General features: G+C 58.0%; 4 protein-coding genes across 4 annotated transcripts; 1 reads left to right on the plus strand and 3 right to left on the minus strand.

The window, feature by feature from the left end:
- Positions 1–317: 317 nt before the first annotated feature.
- SLS55_000705 (uncharacterized protein) lies at positions 318–4,936 on the plus strand (the record flags this gene model as incomplete). Its single annotated transcript, XM_066772214.1, has 3 exons — positions 318–829; positions 2,836–3,172; positions 4,277–4,936. The coding sequence occupies 3 exons, from the start codon at positions 318–320 to the stop codon at positions 4,934–4,936; spliced, it is 1,509 nt and encodes a 502-aa protein (XP_066637493.1).
- Positions 4,937–14,165: 9,229 nt separating this feature from the next.
- Positions 14,166–14,900, minus strand: SLS55_000706 (uncharacterized protein; the record flags this gene model as incomplete). Its single annotated transcript, XM_066772215.1, has 1 exon — positions 14,166–14,900. One exon carries the CDS (start codon positions 14,898–14,900, stop codon positions 14,166–14,168), a length of 735 nt encoding a protein of 244 aa, XP_066637494.1.
- Positions 14,901–15,158: 258 nt separating this feature from the next.
- SLS55_000707 (uncharacterized protein) lies at positions 15,159–16,223 on the minus strand (the record flags this gene model as incomplete). The annotated part of the gene is made up of 3 exons (XM_066772216.1): positions 15,159–15,559; positions 15,719–15,795; positions 15,973–16,223. 3 exons carry the CDS (start codon positions 16,221–16,223, stop codon positions 15,159–15,161), a joined length of 729 nt encoding a protein of 242 aa, XP_066637495.1.
- A 1,769-nt stretch (positions 16,224–17,992) lies between these two features.
- SLS55_000708 (uncharacterized protein) lies at positions 17,993–20,069 on the minus strand (the record flags this gene model as incomplete). Its single annotated transcript, XM_066772217.1, has 2 exons — positions 17,993–19,685; positions 19,738–20,069. The coding sequence occupies 2 exons, from the start codon at positions 20,067–20,069 to the stop codon at positions 17,993–17,995; spliced, it is 2,025 nt and encodes a 674-aa protein (XP_066637496.1).
- Between the last annotated feature and the right edge of the window lie 571 nt (positions 20,070–20,640).

Consider the following 20,640-nt stretch of genomic DNA (forward strand, 5'->3'; position numbering starts at 1 on the left):
CGCTGTTGGCAGGAGCGACCGACCAGGGGGGTTTTTACTGCTTCCTCCGCTCAGCGATACGACCGACACTACCTCCTCACCATCCATCGGACCCGCACATCACCGCTCACCATCAACTTCCGCTCTATTTCTTTCCTCCCCACCCCACACCCCGTCATCGCTCGCCCCGCACTCTGCCTGACGGCGGCAGTGAGTGCAATTTCATGACCGATCATGTCATTCAGCAGCTTCACCTGCGCTCGAAGCCCATCCATGAAACACGCCTCAAGACTGCGCTGGGCCGCAGGGTGCAAGTCTCGCACACTGTCACCTTCGACATGGACATTGGAGGAGCCTTTCGCAGAGTGAGCGCGTACGTGGCCAAGGGTGAACAAACATACACTGTCATCCTCGGTCGGACGTGGCTGCATTCGGTCAAGGCTACGGAAAGGCACGACCCGGTCGATATGGTCCCGTTCAGAACCCAGTGTCTGGACTTTATCACCAAGCTGCCACCCACAATAGCAGGACAAGACATGCTCCTTAACATCACGGACAAAGCCACCAAGAGAATCCTGCTCATCCCGGGAAAGGACGACGCTAACATCACCGGAGTGGGCGGACCAGTACCTAACCTCGATCCTGGATCACTACTGGAGCTTGCCAAACATTCCGATTTCGGACAGAGACGCAAGATGGACCGCGGCCTTCTGGAAGAGATCGGTGGAAATCCAGGACGACCGTGGCCTCAGGAACGACGGGATTGGCAGCTCGCCTCGCTGCTGGTGGTACGAGGTCAACAACTAAAGGATCTGCAGCTTGCTCAAGGTGCGAACTTCGGACCAATAAGGTTCCGTATAGTTCTGGTGCTCAACCTCGGTGGGAATCAGGGTCCGGACAGGGCCCCCCAAAGCTCAGCCAGGCTTAGCTCCAACTATGGTAGCTCTCATACCCTTTGCCGGGAACCTATACAAAATGTCCTTCGTGATGCGGGCGCAAAATTCGTATGCTGCTTTTGGTACGACATGCAGGATCCACTAAATTCACGTGGTTGCTCGTAAATCAACGCACTGCGCTGTGCCAATCTTGTCCCCACCACTTCTTTCTCTCTTGTTAATCAAACGAACAACTCGTTTCAGTTTCAACATGAAATGCGTCGGTGGTTTAGTGGTAAGAACGTATCGATCCTACCGAGTGATCGTAAGGCTCAGACAAGAGGGAAAGACCCTTGGAGCAAGCGCCCCGGTTGAACACGGGCCCGGCAGTGGGACTCTGGAGAATCGATGAGACCTGGGTTCAAGTCCTAGCCGATGCTATACTTTTTTTTTTTTTGCTCAAACTACTTTGCTTTTTCCCTGTAAATTTGCTGTGTGCGATGCGGACCCGAGGTTTCAGGACTTTGTGTAACTTGGACTTCCTGCAGCAAAGACGTTTTTGTACCACAAGACGAGACGAGTGTAGGTAGAATTAGCTTACATGTTTAATTCAAGCTACTTGCATGTCTTCGGATTAATATGAACAAGTGGAGCTGGCAGTTGAGGTCCAACGTGTGTCAACGACACATGGCCGACTCGGCTGACTGTCGGCTCACCCATCCCGCTCAATATGATCTGATCTTTCAAGCGGAGGGATCTATTCTCTAAGACCACTACCTTCTAACCTGCGCACTCTTCTCTTCTACACGATAGCATATTGTCACACCGGCAGCCCCCTCACGGGCGAAGAAGTGGTAGTGGGATGTTGTTGTACCTCATACCGACACTGACCACGTCATCAACACATTATCTGAATGCAGAAGAGAGATTCTAGACCTCTGTGGGGGTAATCAAACTTCCATGAAGTACACTCCCCCCGCATGCGGGGTATCGTGATCCCTGCGCTTACCAGCCGCTTCTATAGGAGTTCGCCAATCGCCGAACCCAACGTTCCTGCAAGTACGGCACAGAGGAAGCCTGTACCCTGAACAAACCACGGGTATATGAGAGCTCATCCCGCGCGTGCGTCTGTCCTTCTCCGCACTTCGCTTCCAAACCCTCCCAACATCACTCCCCAATTCCTCTGTCACACCCACCCCCAAAAACCCTTCCCGTCCATCCCTTCCTCCACTTCGTCCCAGGGCTCACGCGCCGCGCTCCTCGATCTCGGGGGCACCCCCGCCGCCTGGCGCAGATGGACGCCAAACGGCGTCGAGCGGGTGATGGTGCTCTCTCTCTCTCTCTCTTTCTCTCTCTCTCTTTCTCTCTCTCTCTCAGTCCTCGCCGGGGGCATGCAGGGGCGTGCCTGACGCCTCCGCCGCCGCGCGAACTTCGCGGCCTTCGCGGCACTGAGCATGCAAGATCCCGCGGTGGGCGGCGGACGACGAGCTGAGGTGCGACGGGACGAAGAGTGGGTTCTTGGGGGTGCTTGTTGAAACGACTTTCCAGTCCGTGCGTGCTGACGACGAGGACTTCGGTGGCGGGCGGGACCGAGCGCATGCGGTTCTATGACGGGCGGGCCCGGGTATGACGGGTACTGGCGGAGGAGCTGGGGAGGAGCTGGGGAGGGAGGCGCCGGTGTACGTGCATCCGCGGGCGGCGACGCCCGGCGATACGGGAGAGTAGATGTGGCGGGGGCCGGGGCCGGGGCGATCGTGGTTGGAGTACTCGGCGCTGGGACATGCGAATCGGGTCAGTGTGCATGTGCTGGGTGGGGATCGTGTGTGTGCGGGAGTGTTGGATCGGTTTCCGGGGTTGAAGATTGTGCTTGGGCATATGGGGGGAGCATATGTGAGTTTTCTCCTCTGGCACAGTCATTCCCCCGGTGGGGACCCAGTGTCGTTGATGATATGCCTTTTCTCTCGTTGTGACACCGCAACAGCCCATACGATCTATACCGCATCGACAACAAGCTCAACCGCACGCACTTCACGGACATGGCGATGCGCAAGGATTGGCTCGTGAGAGACTACTTCGGCGAGCTGCTGTTCATCACCACGTCCGGCCACTTTTCGACTCCGGCGCTACTGTGCACCATGCAGGAGATCGGCGCGCACAGCGTCATGTTTCCCATCGACTATCCCTTCGAGAGCATTCCCAATGGTTGCTTGTGGTTTGACGAGCATGTTCCCATCAGTTCGAGAGATTTGGTAGACATTGGACGGAACAACGCGTTGAGTGTCTTGCCAGGACTCGCGGAAGAGCCGCATCTTTTGAAGGTGAAGAGCCCGAGAGACTGTGGGGTAGGTGGCTTGAGGCTGAGGAAAGGTGATGAGAAAGAGGTGGACCATGGATTGTACGATCGGGACTGGACTGAAAGAACGGCACGACGGTGAGGCTTCCTTGCAATCAGCCAGATGTGCAGCGGTCTTCTTTTTAACTCATCGCCACCACGGCTTCCCAGAGCCCACCATATCAGAATTTGGGCAGCCTCCATATGTAAATCGCGAGAGCGAAACCACTACCATAAATCGGACGGTTAGTGTGTAGAGCATGCTCCGGCACTATGCTACGCCACCGGAACCTTAGAGTGTAAAACCCGAAGGTTTGTGATCCGTTGGGTTCCTCCCTTAGGAAGGCGAGCACTTATCAACAGTCCATGGGTTCGATACTGGTTTGGCGTCATACTGCGGTTCCTGCGCTATTCCGGGATTGGCTCTTACGAAGGCTGTGGTGGGTGTGGATCCGACTTGAGTTGCTTTTTTGCTCACTTTCAATGCCAGGGCTCCCTTTTTTTTTTTTTTTCTGAAAGAGAGAGAGGAAGAGAAGCGAGCCACCCCTTTCCCCGTTTATCTCGTTCCTAGAGGTACCCAGCTCTTCTTTTTCACAGGACCAACACGACTCTTAGTTGAAATGATCGCATAGAGATTGTATATATGCTATCTACTGGTCTTTTATAGAGCTGGAGGCTGATTGCTGGCTTGTTTACCTGCAATCCACTAGAAGTTTGCCTTGGTTCGGCTTGATTTCCCACTCTCTTCTCACTCTCGACCACGCGACCGTCGCTAGCATTGCGCTCACTATAAGCCTGACAGCCCGAGCCGCTACCCCAGCCCTCACCTTCACAACCATTTCAACCCACCGACGTCATTACCGCGCTACGCGAGGACGTAGCAGACTACCGACTGCTGCGACAAGAGATAAGAGACGCTGTCCAGGAGGCCGTAGATTTTTTCCACACTCGGATGGAAATACCGCTACGATAAAAATACTGACCGCGCAACTATTCTAGCCCTACCTCTACAGGTACTGGCTGAAGGCGCAGTCAACGTTATTGAAGTTCCGGCCAGAGGAGCCATTGACAACTTCTACACGTCAGGCAGCACGCCCATGGAGCACCAATCACGAGGAGCTCCCAGGCAAGCAATATCTCCAAGCACGGCATCGATATATCAGAGGTGTCGAACTACCCGGTCTATGATACGCCAATGAGGGTGATGGCGAGCTGCCTACCGCCCGCTTATGTCATTTTGTCTTCGAACATAGCCTACCAGGTCCTGCTGCTGATCGACAAAACCAAGCTGATTAAACCTTCGGCCCTGTATCAGTATTGGCCCGGCAACTTTGACACCAAGGGTAACCCGGTGAAAAGCATCGAGCCACAGGGCGCGCCGGCGCTCGTCAGACGCGCCAACGGCGTCGTCGGTTTCGCCGCCGTGGACTCATATGTATTTATGGGCACGCCGGGAGTCGAGAACACCGCCCAGGACATCGATGTAGCCCGGGCCTCAAGGCCTTGGATCAATGCGGCGGGGAAAGGAAACGGCTTCCACGTCGTTACGGCCAACGATCCCGACGAGATCGATCTCACCAGCTACCCATTCGAGATCGACTACGAGCGGTGGGACCAAGGGGCATCGTGCGACACTGGCCAACTGAGAGGTACCGTCAACCGGATGTCTGGCAGGTGGACGGTGTTCTGCTGGATTCTGGCTCTGAGTGCCACTTCATGCCGGAAGACGTCGTTCATCAGTTGCACCTAAGAAAGTCCCCACACACGACGCACCTGGCGTCGACTGAGCTGCCGTCTCGGTGCGCTATGCGCCCGCAGGTATTTCTGTGGTCGAGCGAGCCGGCTCCAACGCGGATGCCGATGCGGATGCCGATGCGGACGAGGCGGGGCGGGAGTACTCGGTGTTGGGCCCAGGGCCCGAGGCAGCAGACGAGCTATTGTTGTTTTTGTTGTTGTAGCCATCGTCGGATGAGAAAGGGGAGGAGGCGGGGATGGTGCCGTAGTAGTGGTGGTGGATGTGCGCTGATGACGGGTGCGGCAATGAGTGGAATAAGAAGATGATGATGCTATCTCTCGCTCCTCCTATGCGGGGGGGCACCTGCGAGCTAGGTTGAGGCACCACCTACCGCTACCAAGAGGAACGCACGGACAGCACTCAAAAGCGGAAAGCGAGTCGGCGATGCTGCATGCAGACCAGAGTAATTTCACAACAGCTCTTGTAAGGGTTTGCCCTTACCCACTGCACCACGCCATTAACGTAGGTACTAAAATAAACCTACCTAAAGTATATTCTGGCGTGTCTGGCTAATATACCCGTGTACTCTAACAGCTCTATGGTTGCTCCTTGGGAATCTAACACCAGAAATGTTGTTGCATATGCATTATATAGGTCCACTTGATAACTTTTCAGCTCCGATAACTTTATAGCATCCCACCAGAAATAGTGGAAGTCCTCGCAATTAACATGTCCTCTTCCCGGGGTATTTTTGGAAAGGATCCTTGAAGAAAAGATACACTGTCGCAACAACTGCTTGCCACTTTGGGGACCAGTCTCGAACACGTTTGCCCACCAAGCCCTTTGAAGAAATTGGCTCTGCTGAGAGCAATGACAAGACTTGAACGATGCAAATAGTTCCCAAAAGATCCGAGTTCGGGCAGCAGATTGCCTATTGTAAAGAAATAGCATGCATTCCCAAAAGGGCAGGTTGCGCCGCTCCATGTCAAAATGCCTGAATTTGCTGCGTTCTCGTCACGGCCCGAAGTTTTGCATGAGCAGAATCGTACATGAACGATCGTCGTCCGTAGCGGCCGTAGCTGGTCGGACTGCATGCACTTTCGGTGGATGGCGAAACAGTGGTTCCCTTCACCCACCTCGAACCCCGCTGCGGCTCCGCACGGTACATGGGCTCATTTGGGTAGGTGGGGGGAAAGTCCATTCGGGATGGGCTTCCGAAACCAGAATGAGTGGATACTTTCCCCACATGACGAGTTTCCTGTCGTGAGATGGCATATGTGCATGCGTGTGTACGCGCATGCGAGCATACGTCAGCGGTAAGAGAGGGCGAGGGGGCAAACATGTGCTACATTATCGAAGCGCACGAGAAGAAAGGGACTCTTTTTCTAGATCGGTATGGTGGTTGAGCTCCCCGCACGGTTGGTGACACGTGGGGTGGTCAAGGGACTGGGTGAGCGGGTGGCTGCATGAGTTACGACAGTGCATGAGAACAGGTCAGCAATCGATACGTGGACGTCGGGCGTTCCGGAAAAGTGGGTGGACACTGTATCTCGAAAGTGAGGCTGAGGTGGATAACGTACTTCGGCGTGGGAAGGGTGCAGTCGAAATGGGGCTTCTGCTCGTCTGCATGCGGGCGCCCGTGAGGCTCGGTGTTTCTCCACGCTGCGAGGTGTGGATCATACATTCGCTGATCCGGCGTGGAGGGAGCTAATGCAGGTACAGGTGGCCGCGCCCACTTTGCTGCACTGCGATCGCTGCAGCCAATGGCGTGAGGAGGCGTGGACGATGATCTACGCCGACTGCATTGCCCACTCCTCCGGGTATGTACTACGTGGCCGCGACATTGCGATCGAAGGCGAACGAGTGAAGCGACTGCTGCGGTTGGCGGCGTGCAGCCGGTAAGCATGTACGCGGTGTCAAAAGATGCGCTTGTCGGGCACTCCCGGCTGTGCAACGGTTTCTGTAAGAAAGAAGGTTGGCCTGTTGCGGGCTTGCAGCAGCCGGCAGCCTTATCCGGCCTCGGCTACGGCTACGGCTGGTCGCAGCCAGGGAAGTTGGACGGGACGACGCTTACGTGCAGAATCAGGAAGTCATGTGCAGGTGCGATGCAGGGTGGCTAGCCAACTGTCGACGCCCAAGTACCACCGTGCTCCCCCGGCCCCCTCACGCCCTCACGGAAAAGCCCGTGGAAAAGGAGGGCAGATGTTGCGAGTGGTGGATGGGGGCCGCCGATCCTGTAAGCCAAGCGTCTGGCATGCTTCTCGACTGCTCCCCGATTGGGTACGCGGAAGTGGAAGGCGGTACCTTTTTCGTATGTAGTAGCCGCCACGCTTAAAACGTACCTGCCGATCTGTAGACTCAACCGCAGCGAAGGAAGGCGGCCCTGCTGTTCCGAAAAAGCCCACACCCCAGAACGGGCAGGTAGGACGCCCATGACGGAAGATGCAGTGCGTGATGACGGAAGCTCCAGCACCGGTCAAGAAAGGGAAGGCAAAGAGAGTTTCACCTTTGCTCCCTACCTTTCCGGTGAGGCTTCTCGCTCAGGCGACTGGCAGAGCTGTGCTTTGGCTTCAAGCTCAAACTCTGCTCGTAGCGACGTTGGTGGTCGTTGTGACTGCTTGCCTCGTTTTTGTTTCTGGTGGAAGATCATAGGGCTGACCTGTGCGCTGCTCCGCCATCGCCAATCTCAACCAAACGGATTGTGACGTGCGGGATTCCGCGAGCCCCATACATATCTTGAGACGTGACGTGCGTCCGCTGGGAGAGAAAATGACGCTCGGTCCGCCCGGGATAATGACGTCGCATTTTGTTTGGGGTTGTCCGAGGGGAAAGGCGCAGAGGCCACGAAGGAACCCCCGCCACACCCCCTGGTACTCCTTCCGCCTCCCAAGGCTTGTAGGGCTGGCCACCATCCCGGTCAGGCCATCGCCCATTTGGCTGACGGCGTGATGCATGCATGGCGCGCTCTCGATCCCCGCGTGTGTGCGATCTGAGCCACACGCTAAGCAAGCGCTCCCGACCTTCCGCGACGAGGCATCGCCCAGAAAGGCTGCCAAAAAGCAAAAGTCAACACTGTTTAGCATTTCTGCCTTTCCCAACTCTGACTCGCTCTGTTGCCTGATCCGTTAGTTTCGAGGTGAGATGGTTGTGTGGGCTGCTCACTTACGCACACACTACCAGTCGCTCTCAATAATCAATGACGCCGTGCTGCCGCGCACTGCAGCGATCCGGCTGTGCGCCTGATGCCTTTGTCGGTCCTTTGCCGCGCAACTTCTTGTGCTCGGTCTCGCTACAGCGCCATCATCGATGCCGTGCGGGAAGGAGCGGTGTGTTTTGCTGCGAGCAAGGAGCAGAAAGGGCATCAATTGAAATCTTCAGCGAACTCAATGGCCAGATCAGGGCGCGAGCACCCATGTCCCGGATCACCACCGAGGGGTGATGCGCGGTGCAACGGTCGGACGCTGTTCCGCGACGTCCCCATTCCCTGTGAAACGCTTGTTTGAGATGCGTGGGGTGAGCGGTGAGTGCATGGAGCCGCCTTGCGGCACTCGTTCGTGAGGCAACGGGCGTGCAAATACGATGACGAAGGAGTCGAGAATACCCCGAACGTCGGGCGAGCAATGAGCGGGACGCGGCAACCTGAGGCTGGCTGGCTGGCTGGAGGAGCATGGGGAGGATTGGCGCCGACCGTCCACCGCTCGTGGCGGGCGGGAGTGGGAAGAGGAGCATGGGGAGGCTTCAGCTGGCCAACAGCGCGGGCGCATAGCAGTCACGAGAGCAGACGGAAGGGTCCAAGTATGTTGTGCGAATTCTAGACTTTAACGTGATACATTATCCATTACCAAAACTGGAGTAGGACATGCTGGGACTTGGAATAGAGGAAACAATGCGCGGTGGTGCTTGCGCGTGCGCTGAGATCTTGTTGCAGGGTCTTGTAAACAGCCGTGGAAAAGAAAATGCCATATGCCAAGGAAAAGGATGAGGAAAAAGAAAAAAGGGAAAAGGGAAACAAAAATAGGCTCGCGAGAGTGGCGGCGAGAGCTGAGACAGGTTTGCTGCGGTGTCAGAGGAAGCGGAAAGGGGCGGGATCGCAGCCAACCCGTTCAGGCCAATCTTGAATCATGCAAGCCACGCCAAAGTCAGGTACGCCAGAAGTATTTCGCAAAATCGCCCAAGCCCATTCGCCAACGCGTGCATAAAGCCCCTGTCCGGTCTAGGATATCGAGCGCCGTTCCAAAGTCAAGTAAATTGCTTTTTGTCGCAGGTGGAAAAAGAAGAAGATGGAAGCCGCAAGGAACAGATAACCGCCCGTGGAGACCGATCCGATTCGAGATTGATGCAGCGGGCACGTCTGTGCGCCAGACGAGCCCCGGAGCAGCCGACGAGCGCCGCAAACGCCTTGAAGCCGAGGGAGGATAGTGGATGCTGAGGAAATGGAAGAGCAGAGAGTGAGGCGCGCGTTTTGTTTGCTCTGCGGCGGGGTGTCCGAGTGGATCTCGGCAGGGCTCCAGATCCCTGCGCCGCTGCGATGGTCGGGTGCAGATCGTCCCACGCCCTCAACCGGAGGCCCGGTTAGCGAGACTGTCGACGTCAACACCAAAATTGCAGGACTGCCCACCGCCGCCGCAGAGCCGCGTGACACCTTACACCTTCTGCGAGCACGGCCGGCACGTCTTGAGCTTGCAGCGCTGGCACTCGAAGATGAACCAGTGCGGCCCGGAGTGGCACATGTTGCAAATCCAGTGGATGAGGGAGTTTTCCGACTTGACCATCTTGAACGAGTGCTCGCAGTTCCCGGAGACGGCCATGGTGCGTTGGTGGAGGGGCGAGGTGGTGGGGTTTCCTGGGACTTGTGAAGAAGTGGTTGCGGGTGCGGTGCGTTCAAGTAGTGGAAAGAGCGGCAGGAGCTGGCGCCTGTGACGTCGACAATCAGCACTGGGCTTGGGACCGGGCAAGCTGACTCGGACTCACAGTAGACAGAGAGCGTGGAGGTCGAGAGCAGGGAGCTGTGGAGAGAGGCCGAGGGAGCTGTTGTGAATTCACCGATTCGGCGAGAGACGGGCAGGCGTGGGTCGAATGAGGGGATCTGATCTTCGATGGTGGCAGATCTCCAGGGCGCCGGCAGGCGTCTTATATAGCACGAAGTGAGTGAGCTCGCTCTCTGGTTTGGGCCGTGCTGTTGCGGAATGCTCGAACTGAGTCGACGATGGGGCCTGGGTCGCTTTGGGACAGGCGGTGGACAGATCTGGGAACAGATACACGCCCGTCACACGATGGAGTTGGAGCTCTGCGACCCTATATCAAAAGACGCTCTTCGCGGGCGCCCGAAGCGGCATGGGCTCAGAAGCTTGTCAGACTAGGGCGTCGTGGCCCGCAGCCGCGGCCATGGGTTGCAGTTCCAGGTAGCTGATCCTTGTTGCAAAGGAATGCGGGCTCATTCTTGGGCGGAGGGCTGGCTGTGGACGTGTCACATCGTCGCCGCCGTTGAGCGCAAAGCGGAATGCCCGGCGGTCCTGACGACCTGGTTGAGCGCTGCGCGACCTGAGACAAGGCTCTGCGGTGCGATGGCCCGCCAGCGCCGGCCAATGCGCGGCGACAGGGCCGTTCCAAGCCCCTGGTCAGCGGGCCAAAGGGCTGAGGTGCCACCGCGCGGGATGCCAGCAGTGACGCTTGGTCGTCGAGGCCGCGAGAGCAGAGAGAGAGTCGCGAGAGGGCGCCGTGCCCCGCTCAGCTGGGCTCGGACGCCCGCCTGGCTGTTGCCCGCGGCCACTGGCGCCAGCGCTGGACCATGGCAAAAACACAGCCGCCCGGCGCTCGCCGGCTCAGAGCGCGCCAGCAGGGCCCCCGCCGCGCGCGCTGCCGCTTCAGGCCGCTGACGCAGCGTCTCCTGTGCCCACAATCCGTTGCGGTATGTCCTCCAGCACCGCGGTGGGCGTCGCCGTGGAGGGAAGCCGCGGCTCTCGAATCGGCCCCATGCAGCGCGCCACCGACGCCGTTTGCGCGGCATCCAGGCCCGCGGGTCCAGGCTGGCATGTACGGTCGATCCACCATCGCTGCCCGCCCTCACCACCACCACCATCTCCATCTCGCGCGTCTCACCCCTCACCAGCCCGCGTCCGCGCCGCCGCCCGCCCGCCCGCCGAACCCTCGACTGCCGACCGCCCTGCCGTGCTGCGCCCTGCCGGCTGTCTTATTGGTTTCAAGGCCGAAGAAACGTGCCTAACCATGCAGCCGACCCAACCTCGCCGGCCACAAGATCTCCAGGGATCGATCTACCTGCAGGATCCTGAGCGAAACCCGGTTGCTGGTGAGCCCGCGGCGCCCCTCCATCAGGAACACCTCGACGTCGGCCTGCGCCATCGTGTCTGACCCGCTCTGCCCTGGCGTGCGCCGGCAAGCGCTCCAACTGGCCCGGTTCCCCTGCACCAACGCCAGGGCGGGCGGATCCTCCCGCCTGCCGCGACCTGATTGCCTCCATCTTGCCTGTCGTCCTCCCAAATGCGACCTGTCGGCTGCCAGCCATCTCCCTATCGTGAAGGGAGCCGTCGCTGGCCCCGGTTTCTTCCTCCCTTCGAGAATATTCCAGCCTCCCGCGTCTCCGCCGCGCCGGCGCCGCTGCAACATCGCATCTGGGTTCATCCCTCGATGGACCCCTCATCTCTTTGACATCCGGCCACTGGCAGGAAATCGCCCATCGTGCTCGTGGCACCCGCAGCCGTATCGCATTCCGCCATCTTGACTCGTCCACACGCCCTTGCCAGACTCGACGCGCCCAAACGGGCACCTGGCTGCTCTTGCTCGTCCCTTTTGGTGCTCTTCCTTCTGCTTTGGGCCGGCTCCACCCTGTCTCATTGAAGCTGTGTCCGGGGAGCGCCGCGTCCCACCAACCGGGACGAGACCGTCCGCCAGAGGGTAGCATTCCTGGAGATCTCTGAGATATGACACCGATCCGCCAGAGCAAGGGTCCCGGTAATGACGCGCAGAAGCGGTGGATGTCGGGCCGCCGCCTCACAACCCTGCCCGCATTCCCGCCCCGTCGCTTCTGCATCTGTCGCGCACGTCGTACCGAGATTGATTGTGCGCTCCGATCTGGTGTGACTGCATAAGCGAGCGAAGGAGCAAAAGCCTCTGGCACCAGGGGAAGCGCGCACTGTCCTACCGTCTTCCCTGGGAAATCGATCGCCCAGGACTCGATGCCAACGACGAAGGCCGCGGCTGTTTCGCGGATGTCCGGCTCACGTCACCGATCCCAGGGCAACCCGGGGACACAGCCTGGTGTTTTCTTCCTTCGTCGGTCGCTGCCTGCACAGTGCTCCGCCCCCAACGGCAAAGGCAAGTTTTGGCGGTGTATGCAATTAACAATGTTGTCGCTACTTTCGCGCCTCTGCAGGACGTTCGTATTCCCACGCCCACTTACAATAGCCTTGTACCTGGCGCTCAGCCTCACCCTCAGCTGACATGTTACCGCGAGAAAAGTAACCCGCCTCGGATTTTTGTTTTTCGCAAACGCCTTGCTTCACGCCTGCAATGTAGAAGGAATCTAGGCAACCGAAAAATAAAAGGTACAGGGGTTTCAGAAGTCAGCAACCTGGGTTCCGCCGATAGCCTCCGGATGACGTTGCCAGGAACCCGACAACCAGGTCTTTGTCCCGAGCCAAGCGCCTCGCCAAACAACCCATTGTCCTGATCATATCGCAAGTCAGTACAAAGTTCTGACGGCTGGTGTGACACCGCCTCACCGACTCTATTTGCACGGCTCAATCGGAGAATTGATAACAAGCCACGGCACGCCACCGTGAGGAGGCAATGGCAGTACAGACATTGTTTGGACGCCTCATTGCCCAACGTCCCATAATTCTCCAGTCTTAATGTCCTAACCAGGTTTGTGGATTTGCTGGTCCCCTTTTTCTCCGCCGCTTCGGTCTGACATCTGCCGTGCCACTCGCGCTATGGCCGCATCCTCCGGCAAGCAACGCGTCAACCTGTGTTGCACCGGGCTTGCGCCCAACAAATAATTGAAAGGATAGCTTGTGAGTGACTGCAACGCGTGCGCGGCCTCATGATCAAAGTATTGCAAACGGCGTAACGTAGGCGGCCTTGCCAATTTGTCCTGTGATGGGTGTGATAGTTGTGGCATTACCGTCACCAAAGGATGTCGGGGAATTCGTCGGTCATGCAGGTACCTGGCGGCAGGGCGGCGTCCTTGGTGCACTAATGGCGTTTGAGCGGCTGTCAGGTCGGGGGATACGATGGCTGCTGCGGCAAACGCCCCTCGTGCGAGTCACTTGGCTAGACCGGGTCCTTGGTTAACTTGACACCGAAATTGGTTATTCTGACTTTTCTTTCCCCGGATGTCGGTGTGGATGCCGCGAGTTCTTCTTACGGCCCCTTGAAGCCTCACTTTTCAATAGTCCAATCTTGAAATCCTTTGCACCTTCTTTCGTGGCTCGCCCAATGCAGCTCACTCGTTTGAGATTATGAGACCTTCTGAGGACCGCGTGATTGCAGCAGCACTTGACGCAATCCGGAGGGGGTTCCGCCGAAACGTCCACTGCGCTTCACTGGGTGGAACTTGAAAGTTGATGTCGAGGTAGACACCGTGAGTGATTATTGCCCATGTGTACAGGAAGGATGTGTGCTCCGCGAAGTAATATTGTTTCCTTTAGCTAAGATAATGCCAGCAGGCAAATCCAACGCAACCGCAAAAAGGGCGGGCGGCTCCCTTCTCCCCGTATGAAGATGGAAGGATGTGTGTTGCTCAAAGCGGTCATTGATTTTTTTTCGGTGTACCCAACTTCCCTTTTCACTGTTCTATCGACAACTGCAGACGATGAAGTAAGTGTCTACCAGCAAAAGCAGCATCATTCAACCCGACATCGCCGTGCATGTATATACACTCTTTGTAGCGCTTTTCTTTCGCATATAAGGCCAACCATATACCTCCGTCGTAGCCCACCGCAGCAGCAACAACAACAGTCGAGAAGAAGTGATGTGCCGCATACATTTTGACCCACGTCTTTTCACGCGACATCAGTAATGCATTGATGGAACGCTATAACACAAATATTGATTCCATATACCTCGTCACATAACTACATACGAATCAAGAACAAGGAAATCGCAGACCATCCCATACGTGCCTTTCCCCTCCCTCCACCAAAAAAAAAAAAAAAAACAATACCCTACTACACCGAAACCTTTTCCCTTCTCCCCCCTCCTTCCCTTCCCTCCCCTTTTTTCCATCTCACGAACCAAACCCATCCACCACCACAACCGGGCCCTCATACCACCGCCTCGCCCAGCCGAAATAGTACACGGCCCCGGCCGCGACCCAGCCGCCCAGGACGACGACGCTGTAGTTCATATTCTGCGGCGTCACGGGGCGCACGCTGGGGAAGGTGCTGAAGACCATGGCGACGGCCAGCCACGCGACGCTCGCGGCGTTGACCCAGGGGCCCCACGCGCCGAGGGTGAAGGCGGGAGTGATCTTGGTCGCAGTATCATCCTCCTCCTTGCGGCCGTAGGCGAGCATGTAGGCGACGGGTAGGATGTAGCTGGCGTACATGCCGAGGACGGCCATGGACAGGACGGCGTTGAAGGCGGTGGCGCTGGCGAGGTAGACGAAGCCGAGCAGCGCCTGCAGCGCGGACGTCGCGAGCACCATGCGCAGCGGCACTTGCGAGCGTTCGTCGACATGCGCGAAATACGCGCTGCAGGGCGCGGCGCGGTCGCGCGCAAACGCCCACGCCGTGCGCGACGTCGACGTCGTACCGGCCGCGTTGGCCGCCATGGCGATGAGCGAGATGAAGAGGGCGAGGATAGTGGCGCCCGCGCGCGAGTGCGTGACGTTGAGGAAGAGCTGCATGAAGGGGAAACCGGTGGGCGAGGCGAGGAGGGAGGACAGGTCGCCGAGGGCGAAGAGGAGGACGAGGCAGTAGATGAGCCCCATCAGGCCGTTGACGACGATGGAGCCGATCATGGCGATGGGGACAGAGCGGGAGGGGTTGGGAAGCTCTTCCGCGAGATGGGCGGCGGCGTCGTATCTGGAGGACGACTGGGGTTAGTGGAGGTTCTTTTGGGAGGGGAGTGAGAGGAGGAGGGGAGTTGGCGCTGAGGCCGAAGTAACGGATAGGGCCAAATGCTTGCTTCGAAGTCGAGGTGCATCTGTAGAGAGCATTCTTCATCGCCAATATCATGTTGGATCGAGAGAAACAAAGTGGTGGAGGGATGAGAACACTTACCCGAGGAATGGATACACGGCGCTCAGCAGACCCACCATCCAGCTCACTCCATCATTCGACCACCCACTGGTATTGTCGACCTCTTTGAACACATAGCTCGCGCTGTGCCCGCCCTCTTTACCGATGCCCATGATACCGAGCACGAGCACGGTAGCAATGAAACCGACGACGTGCCCGATGCCGCTCAACGTGTTGGTGTGGGGCAGGATGCGAGAGCCAAAGATGTTGATGGCGGTGCTGTAAGCGATGACGGCCCAATAGAACATCATTCCCTGCCATCTCTGCGGAACATACGTGCCGGATGCATCGTTGAGAACGATCAGCGCTTGGAACTGTAGGCCAGCGGCGAAGGCGGCAGAGGCGGTCAGCACCACCTGCCCACCGATATTGATCCAGCCTGTGAACCACGATGCAACAAGGCGAGTGTGGGAGGGAGCGAGGGAAGCGACCCAGTGGTATTGGCCTAGGGTCTCAATTAGATCGAGTCAAGCCGGTTGAAATGAAGTCGAGGAAGTGCTTAGGGGGTTAGCCGAGGGGCAAGTGAAGAGCGACTCACCTCCGGCAGTTGGATATATCGACGCAATCTCGGCCAGCGAAGCAGCTGTCAGCAGCGTTCCGATAAAGGCAATGATACTGAGGTATTCAGTCAGTCTCTCGAATATGAATGAAGTGCCCGGCTTTCATGCAAATCCAACAGAGCCGCTGATCTATCCCACCAAGCCACAGGCTCCTCTTCTTCGGCAGAACATAAACCATCAATGCAAAAAACTGTTGACTGCTACGGAAGAGTGCGATCTGGATGGAACTTACTAGTTGTAGAACAAACACGGCGCTCCGCCGTTCGTCAGGGCTTGTGCGACGACGCTGGAGAGAGCCTCCCAGGTTGCCATCAAGCACACCAGCAACGCGCCCAGCGACCACACGCTGAACTCGCGGCGCAGTTCATCCGCATGGCCTGTCACCGGTGAGACAGCACCGGCCTGGAGTTCGACGTCGGCAGTCGTGCCGTCGATGGCAGGCTTGGCCGTTGAGTCGGCAGTGCCGGTCTTGGTGAGAGACATGTCTGTCTCAGCAGTATGTGGTTATTTTTCTCAATGAAAAGGCCGGATGAAGTGTGCAGTAATCGACGGGTCGGAAGGTGCGAGGTGGTTGTGTTGTTCGTCGAGTCTGGTTGGGGAGGCGAGTCCAGACGCTCGGTTTCCTAAGCGGGAAGCCGGAGTGGCGGAAAGGTCAGGACAGGCCCTGGAACTAGCAGGCAGGGCAGATAGCACCACAGCCAAGCAGAAATTTGGAAGTGAACCGAGAGCACACGGGTGGCCAGGGAGAATGGTTGTCGGTGGTGTGAGAGTAAAGTTGGTCGCAGACGATAAGTAGTAACAGCCTTCCAAGCCTGGCCGCGAGATCGGTCGTTCCTCTGCTACCGCCAGGCACGGCAGATCCGGTATGCGGCGATTACGGAGGCAAGGCGTGGGAGGATTGCGTGCGTCTCTGATACGCACTGAGTGTGACCAGCACAATAGACTAACACAGGTGGAGACGATGGGATGCTGCTATCGCAAAGGTTCGGGGGCTGGCCGGGGCTTGCTTGAGACAAGATAATAGACATGCTGAATAGATAACAAGCAGCAAGCCGAACTGCCTGCTACCTTCCCCGCAATTTGCATGGGACTAGCGAAGCGGCGCTGCCGCTAAACGGTTGGATTTTGGCATTGGTTGTCGAGACATCTCCCCTCGTAGCAGTCATGTGTACCCTGCAATGTCCCTGTGCTGTGGGGGAACAGCGCCAGGGAGGGTGGCTTTTGAGGTCATCGATACCGGGCGTGGAAATTACCTGCCGCCTTGAGCGTCGCAACCGCGGCGCACGACCACATAATCCAGAAATGTGCAACGGCGATTGGGCCACAAGCGTAACGAGGCAGTCCTGCGTAGCAACCCATGGTGGCCAAGGTCATGGAATTGTTTCCGCCTGGCCGCATGTGGCGCAGATCTCAGCACCTTCGTCCATCCTCGCGGGAAGAGAGGTACAGCACATTGCCTCGGGCGCAGGTAAAATTCTCTAGCGTCGAGATAAGAGGACGGCAGGATCGGAAGCTGGTAGAGATAGCGAAGGCAGCGATGACTCTGTCGAGGATCTGGCCGGGCGGGGGCTGCGGGTTGGCGTGTCGTTGTTGTAAAGTTCTCGCTGTGGCCTACCTTGACTTTCTTATGGGGCTCGTCACTGCGGAATTGCGGGGGAAGGCCCGCCGCGGAATCTTTCCACACCCGCTCCACTCAGGCACCTCGGCAATTCGATTGGCCAGTGCGGATTTGGGGCGCGATAAGCAGGTGACAGCTGTGTCTGATGGCCGGGGGAAAATACCACCTCCGAAGTGATGGCTTCCTATCCGAACTTGAGCAGCCTCTTGGATCAAAGTAGTAGCATTACGAGATAATATTGAACAACGGTGTAGCGAAATAGCCTTGAGCAGTGGTGAAGTTGGCTCGGGAGACGAGGTAGAAAGAGCAAGAAAAAAAAATGGAAAAGACAAGACGTCCAACTTAGCTTCGCCCTAACCTGACCTGCAAAGAGGCATCAAAAGGTATGTTCCTTTGAAGCACAACCACAACCAGCCAGCTTTCTGCTGGGACATGGTTTCGACACATACACAACAAAGCAGCGACAGAATCTCAGGGGAACAGTGAATCTTATATTCCATAAAAGCAACGTACTCTAGCCAGGCCATTTTCCGACATCAACATCACACCATCAACGCCATATAATCACACCACGCCAAGAAGCCTCATCACACAATCACAAGAGCCAATTTTCCCAGCCGGCCGGTTCAACATGCTACAAGTTGCCCTTCACGCAACAGCTCTTGTTCTCCTTGTACACCTCCACGGACGCCAAGTTCTTGTTGCTCGGCACATCGATGGCGGGATTGCCCTCGAAGAAGTCGGCGGGCCGCAGGTTGACCTGGAAGATGTCGACGGGCATGACGGGCCAGTCCTCGACGCGCGGGTTGTGCGTGAGGCCGAAGACGGACCAGACGACGACGTCGTCGTTCTCGACGCTATCCTGCCTCTTCACCGCGTCCGCCACGCCGTCGACCTCGGCCGTGCTCTGCAGCGTGAAGCGGCCGCCCGCGTACAGCTCGTCGTCGCGGTACTTGGTCACCCACACGTGGTGCTTGGCGAACTCGGCGCGCTTGCTCTGCACGCTGGCCGGGTCCGCGAGCAGGAGCTGCGTCGCCGGCGGAGTGAACTTATAGCCGACGGGCTTGCCGCTGACCCGGTTGGCGCGGTTGGGGTTGACGATCTTGAAGACGCGGTTGTGTTGGGGCGCGGCGTCGGCGAAGGCGGACTTGGTGATGGGCGTCTGGCGGACCTCGTAGAAGTTGCCGCGCGGGTTGGTCTGCGGGTTCATGGGCACGGCGTGGGATTCCTCCTGGATGACCGTGTTCTTGTGGCCGTCGATGGCCGGGTCGATGCGGGCGCAGAAGATGTGCTGGTGGTTCTGGGCGAGCGCGCCCGGATTGACGACGTTGCCGTACGCGCTCTGCTTGCCCGCGTCGATGTTGACGACCGACACGATGCCCGTGGCCCGCGTCTCGATGACGATGCCGCCGGCCTGGTCGAACTTAAAGGCAAAGACGTACTCGTAGTTGGCCAGCGTGATGATGAACTGCACGACCAGCTCGCGCATGCGCGTCACCACGGCACGGCCGGTCCGCCAGTTGGTGTGCTTCCAGCCAATGCCGTTGTCCTGCTCGTGGAGGCAGACAACATTGGGGTGGGGAGTGGCTTTGCCGTCACGGCCGATGACGACGGCGTCGAAGTACTTGATGACACCCAAGCAATCGCAGCCAAGGGCGAGGTTGTTGGCACAGTTGCCGGCGCCGCCGTCACCGAAGTCGAAGGCCTGCTTCCTCTGGAAAGGGGGTCGGGCATCGGCGTAAGGGACGGTCATCTCGCTGATGCTCAGCCTGTACAGCACACTCCTGCCCTCGTAGTGCAGATCGTGGATCACAGCACCCTCCCGCGGATTGAATCCAACCCTGAACCGCCACTTCTGCCATTCAACCAAGCTCTCATCGGTGACTTTGAACGACGGGCCATCGGGCTGCTGCACATTCAGGGGCTTCAAGTCCTTGCGCGTTCCGCCCGGCAGGAGCTCCGGCACGTACTCGGAAGTCGCGCAGTGGTCGACGATGTTGGGGCTGTTGGTCTTCTCAGTGAGGCCGTCGCCCTTGCCACCGGTAGCCAGGCGGTCGATGCGGACGATCTCCTGCTTGTGGGCATCCATGACGGGGATGAGCGGCAGGGGGTAGGCGTAGAAGTTGGAGTCCGGGTTGCCGCTGCGGGTGTCGTTTGCAAAAATCAAACCCTGGAAGTAGCGGCGGTTCTCGTCCTCAGGGTCGAGGCCGCCGTACGGCCACGGCTCCACGACGACCTCGAAGCCTTCCGGGAGGTTGAACTCGGCGATGGCCTCCTGGAACTTGGGCGATGCCTTGCAGACGTCAACGAGGGTGTCGAACTCCTTCCTGCATAGGGGTCAGCGGCTGAAGTTGAACATGTCGTATGTAAGTTACGTACAGTGTCAGAGCGGCATGGTGCTGCTTGCCAATGACTTCGTGCCTGACTCGCTGGCCGCGGTTGACATCGATGATGGACTCGTGGTACTCGGGGATTCTGTCAGAGCCGATGACATCGTACTGGACCTTGGCCAACCGCGGCGGGCGAGGGGTTGTGGGTGATAGACGGCCGGAGTGCTCGAGCTCAAGGAACTTCTTCAAATCGGCCTTGGCAGGCTCTTGCAGGAAGATCTCGCGGAAGCTGATGACGACATCAGGGTGGGCTTTGACGACGACATCGTGGGCGCGGTTGGTCTCGTCGATGGAGAGGATCTGGAGGGGATGGGCGACCATTGTGTGGGTGAAAGACGAAACGAAGTAGACGGGTATCACGGAAAAAGCAGAAGAGAGAAAGCCTACCTCTCGAAGGCTGTGGGCGGGAGGACACAGCTTTATAGAAGCCGAGTGCAATGCAGCTCCAGGGCCCAAAGGGGCAAGTCCAGCCAGCAGCTCGCCATGGCCTGCCGGGGTGTCTGAGCTCGAGCTCGCTGTTGGATTCCCGCGTCTCCGCTGAAGGCGGCGATAGAAGAAGCGGGCGCGCGCGTGTTCCGCCTGCGAGCGTAATCGGCCGTCGTTGGTTCTTGCGGGGAAGCACGCGCCATTTCCTCAACGTGCCGGCTGGACTTGCCGGAACAGGTCTAGCGGCTCTGGTTCTCTTCGTCGTCCGAATCTGCTTCCCCACCTACATCTGTAACACGAGGATGCAATTACGTGGGTAGGGCCCTTTTCCAGGTCATCCGCCTGCTTCATGCCGTGTCTCTCCGGGTAGCTGCGTCAGGTCGGGCCTCTTTTCTTATCATCGGCTGGTGACGCACGGACGATTGCACCAGGGCGCAAGTCACAGCGAGCCCGTCTTGCACGCCCA

This window comes from Diplodia seriata, assembly GCF_021436955.1.
Source record: "Diplodia seriata strain FDS-637 chromosome Unknown scaffold_1, whole genome shotgun sequence".
Taxonomy (NCBI): domain Eukaryota; kingdom Fungi; phylum Ascomycota; class Dothideomycetes; order Botryosphaeriales; family Botryosphaeriaceae; genus Diplodia; species Diplodia seriata.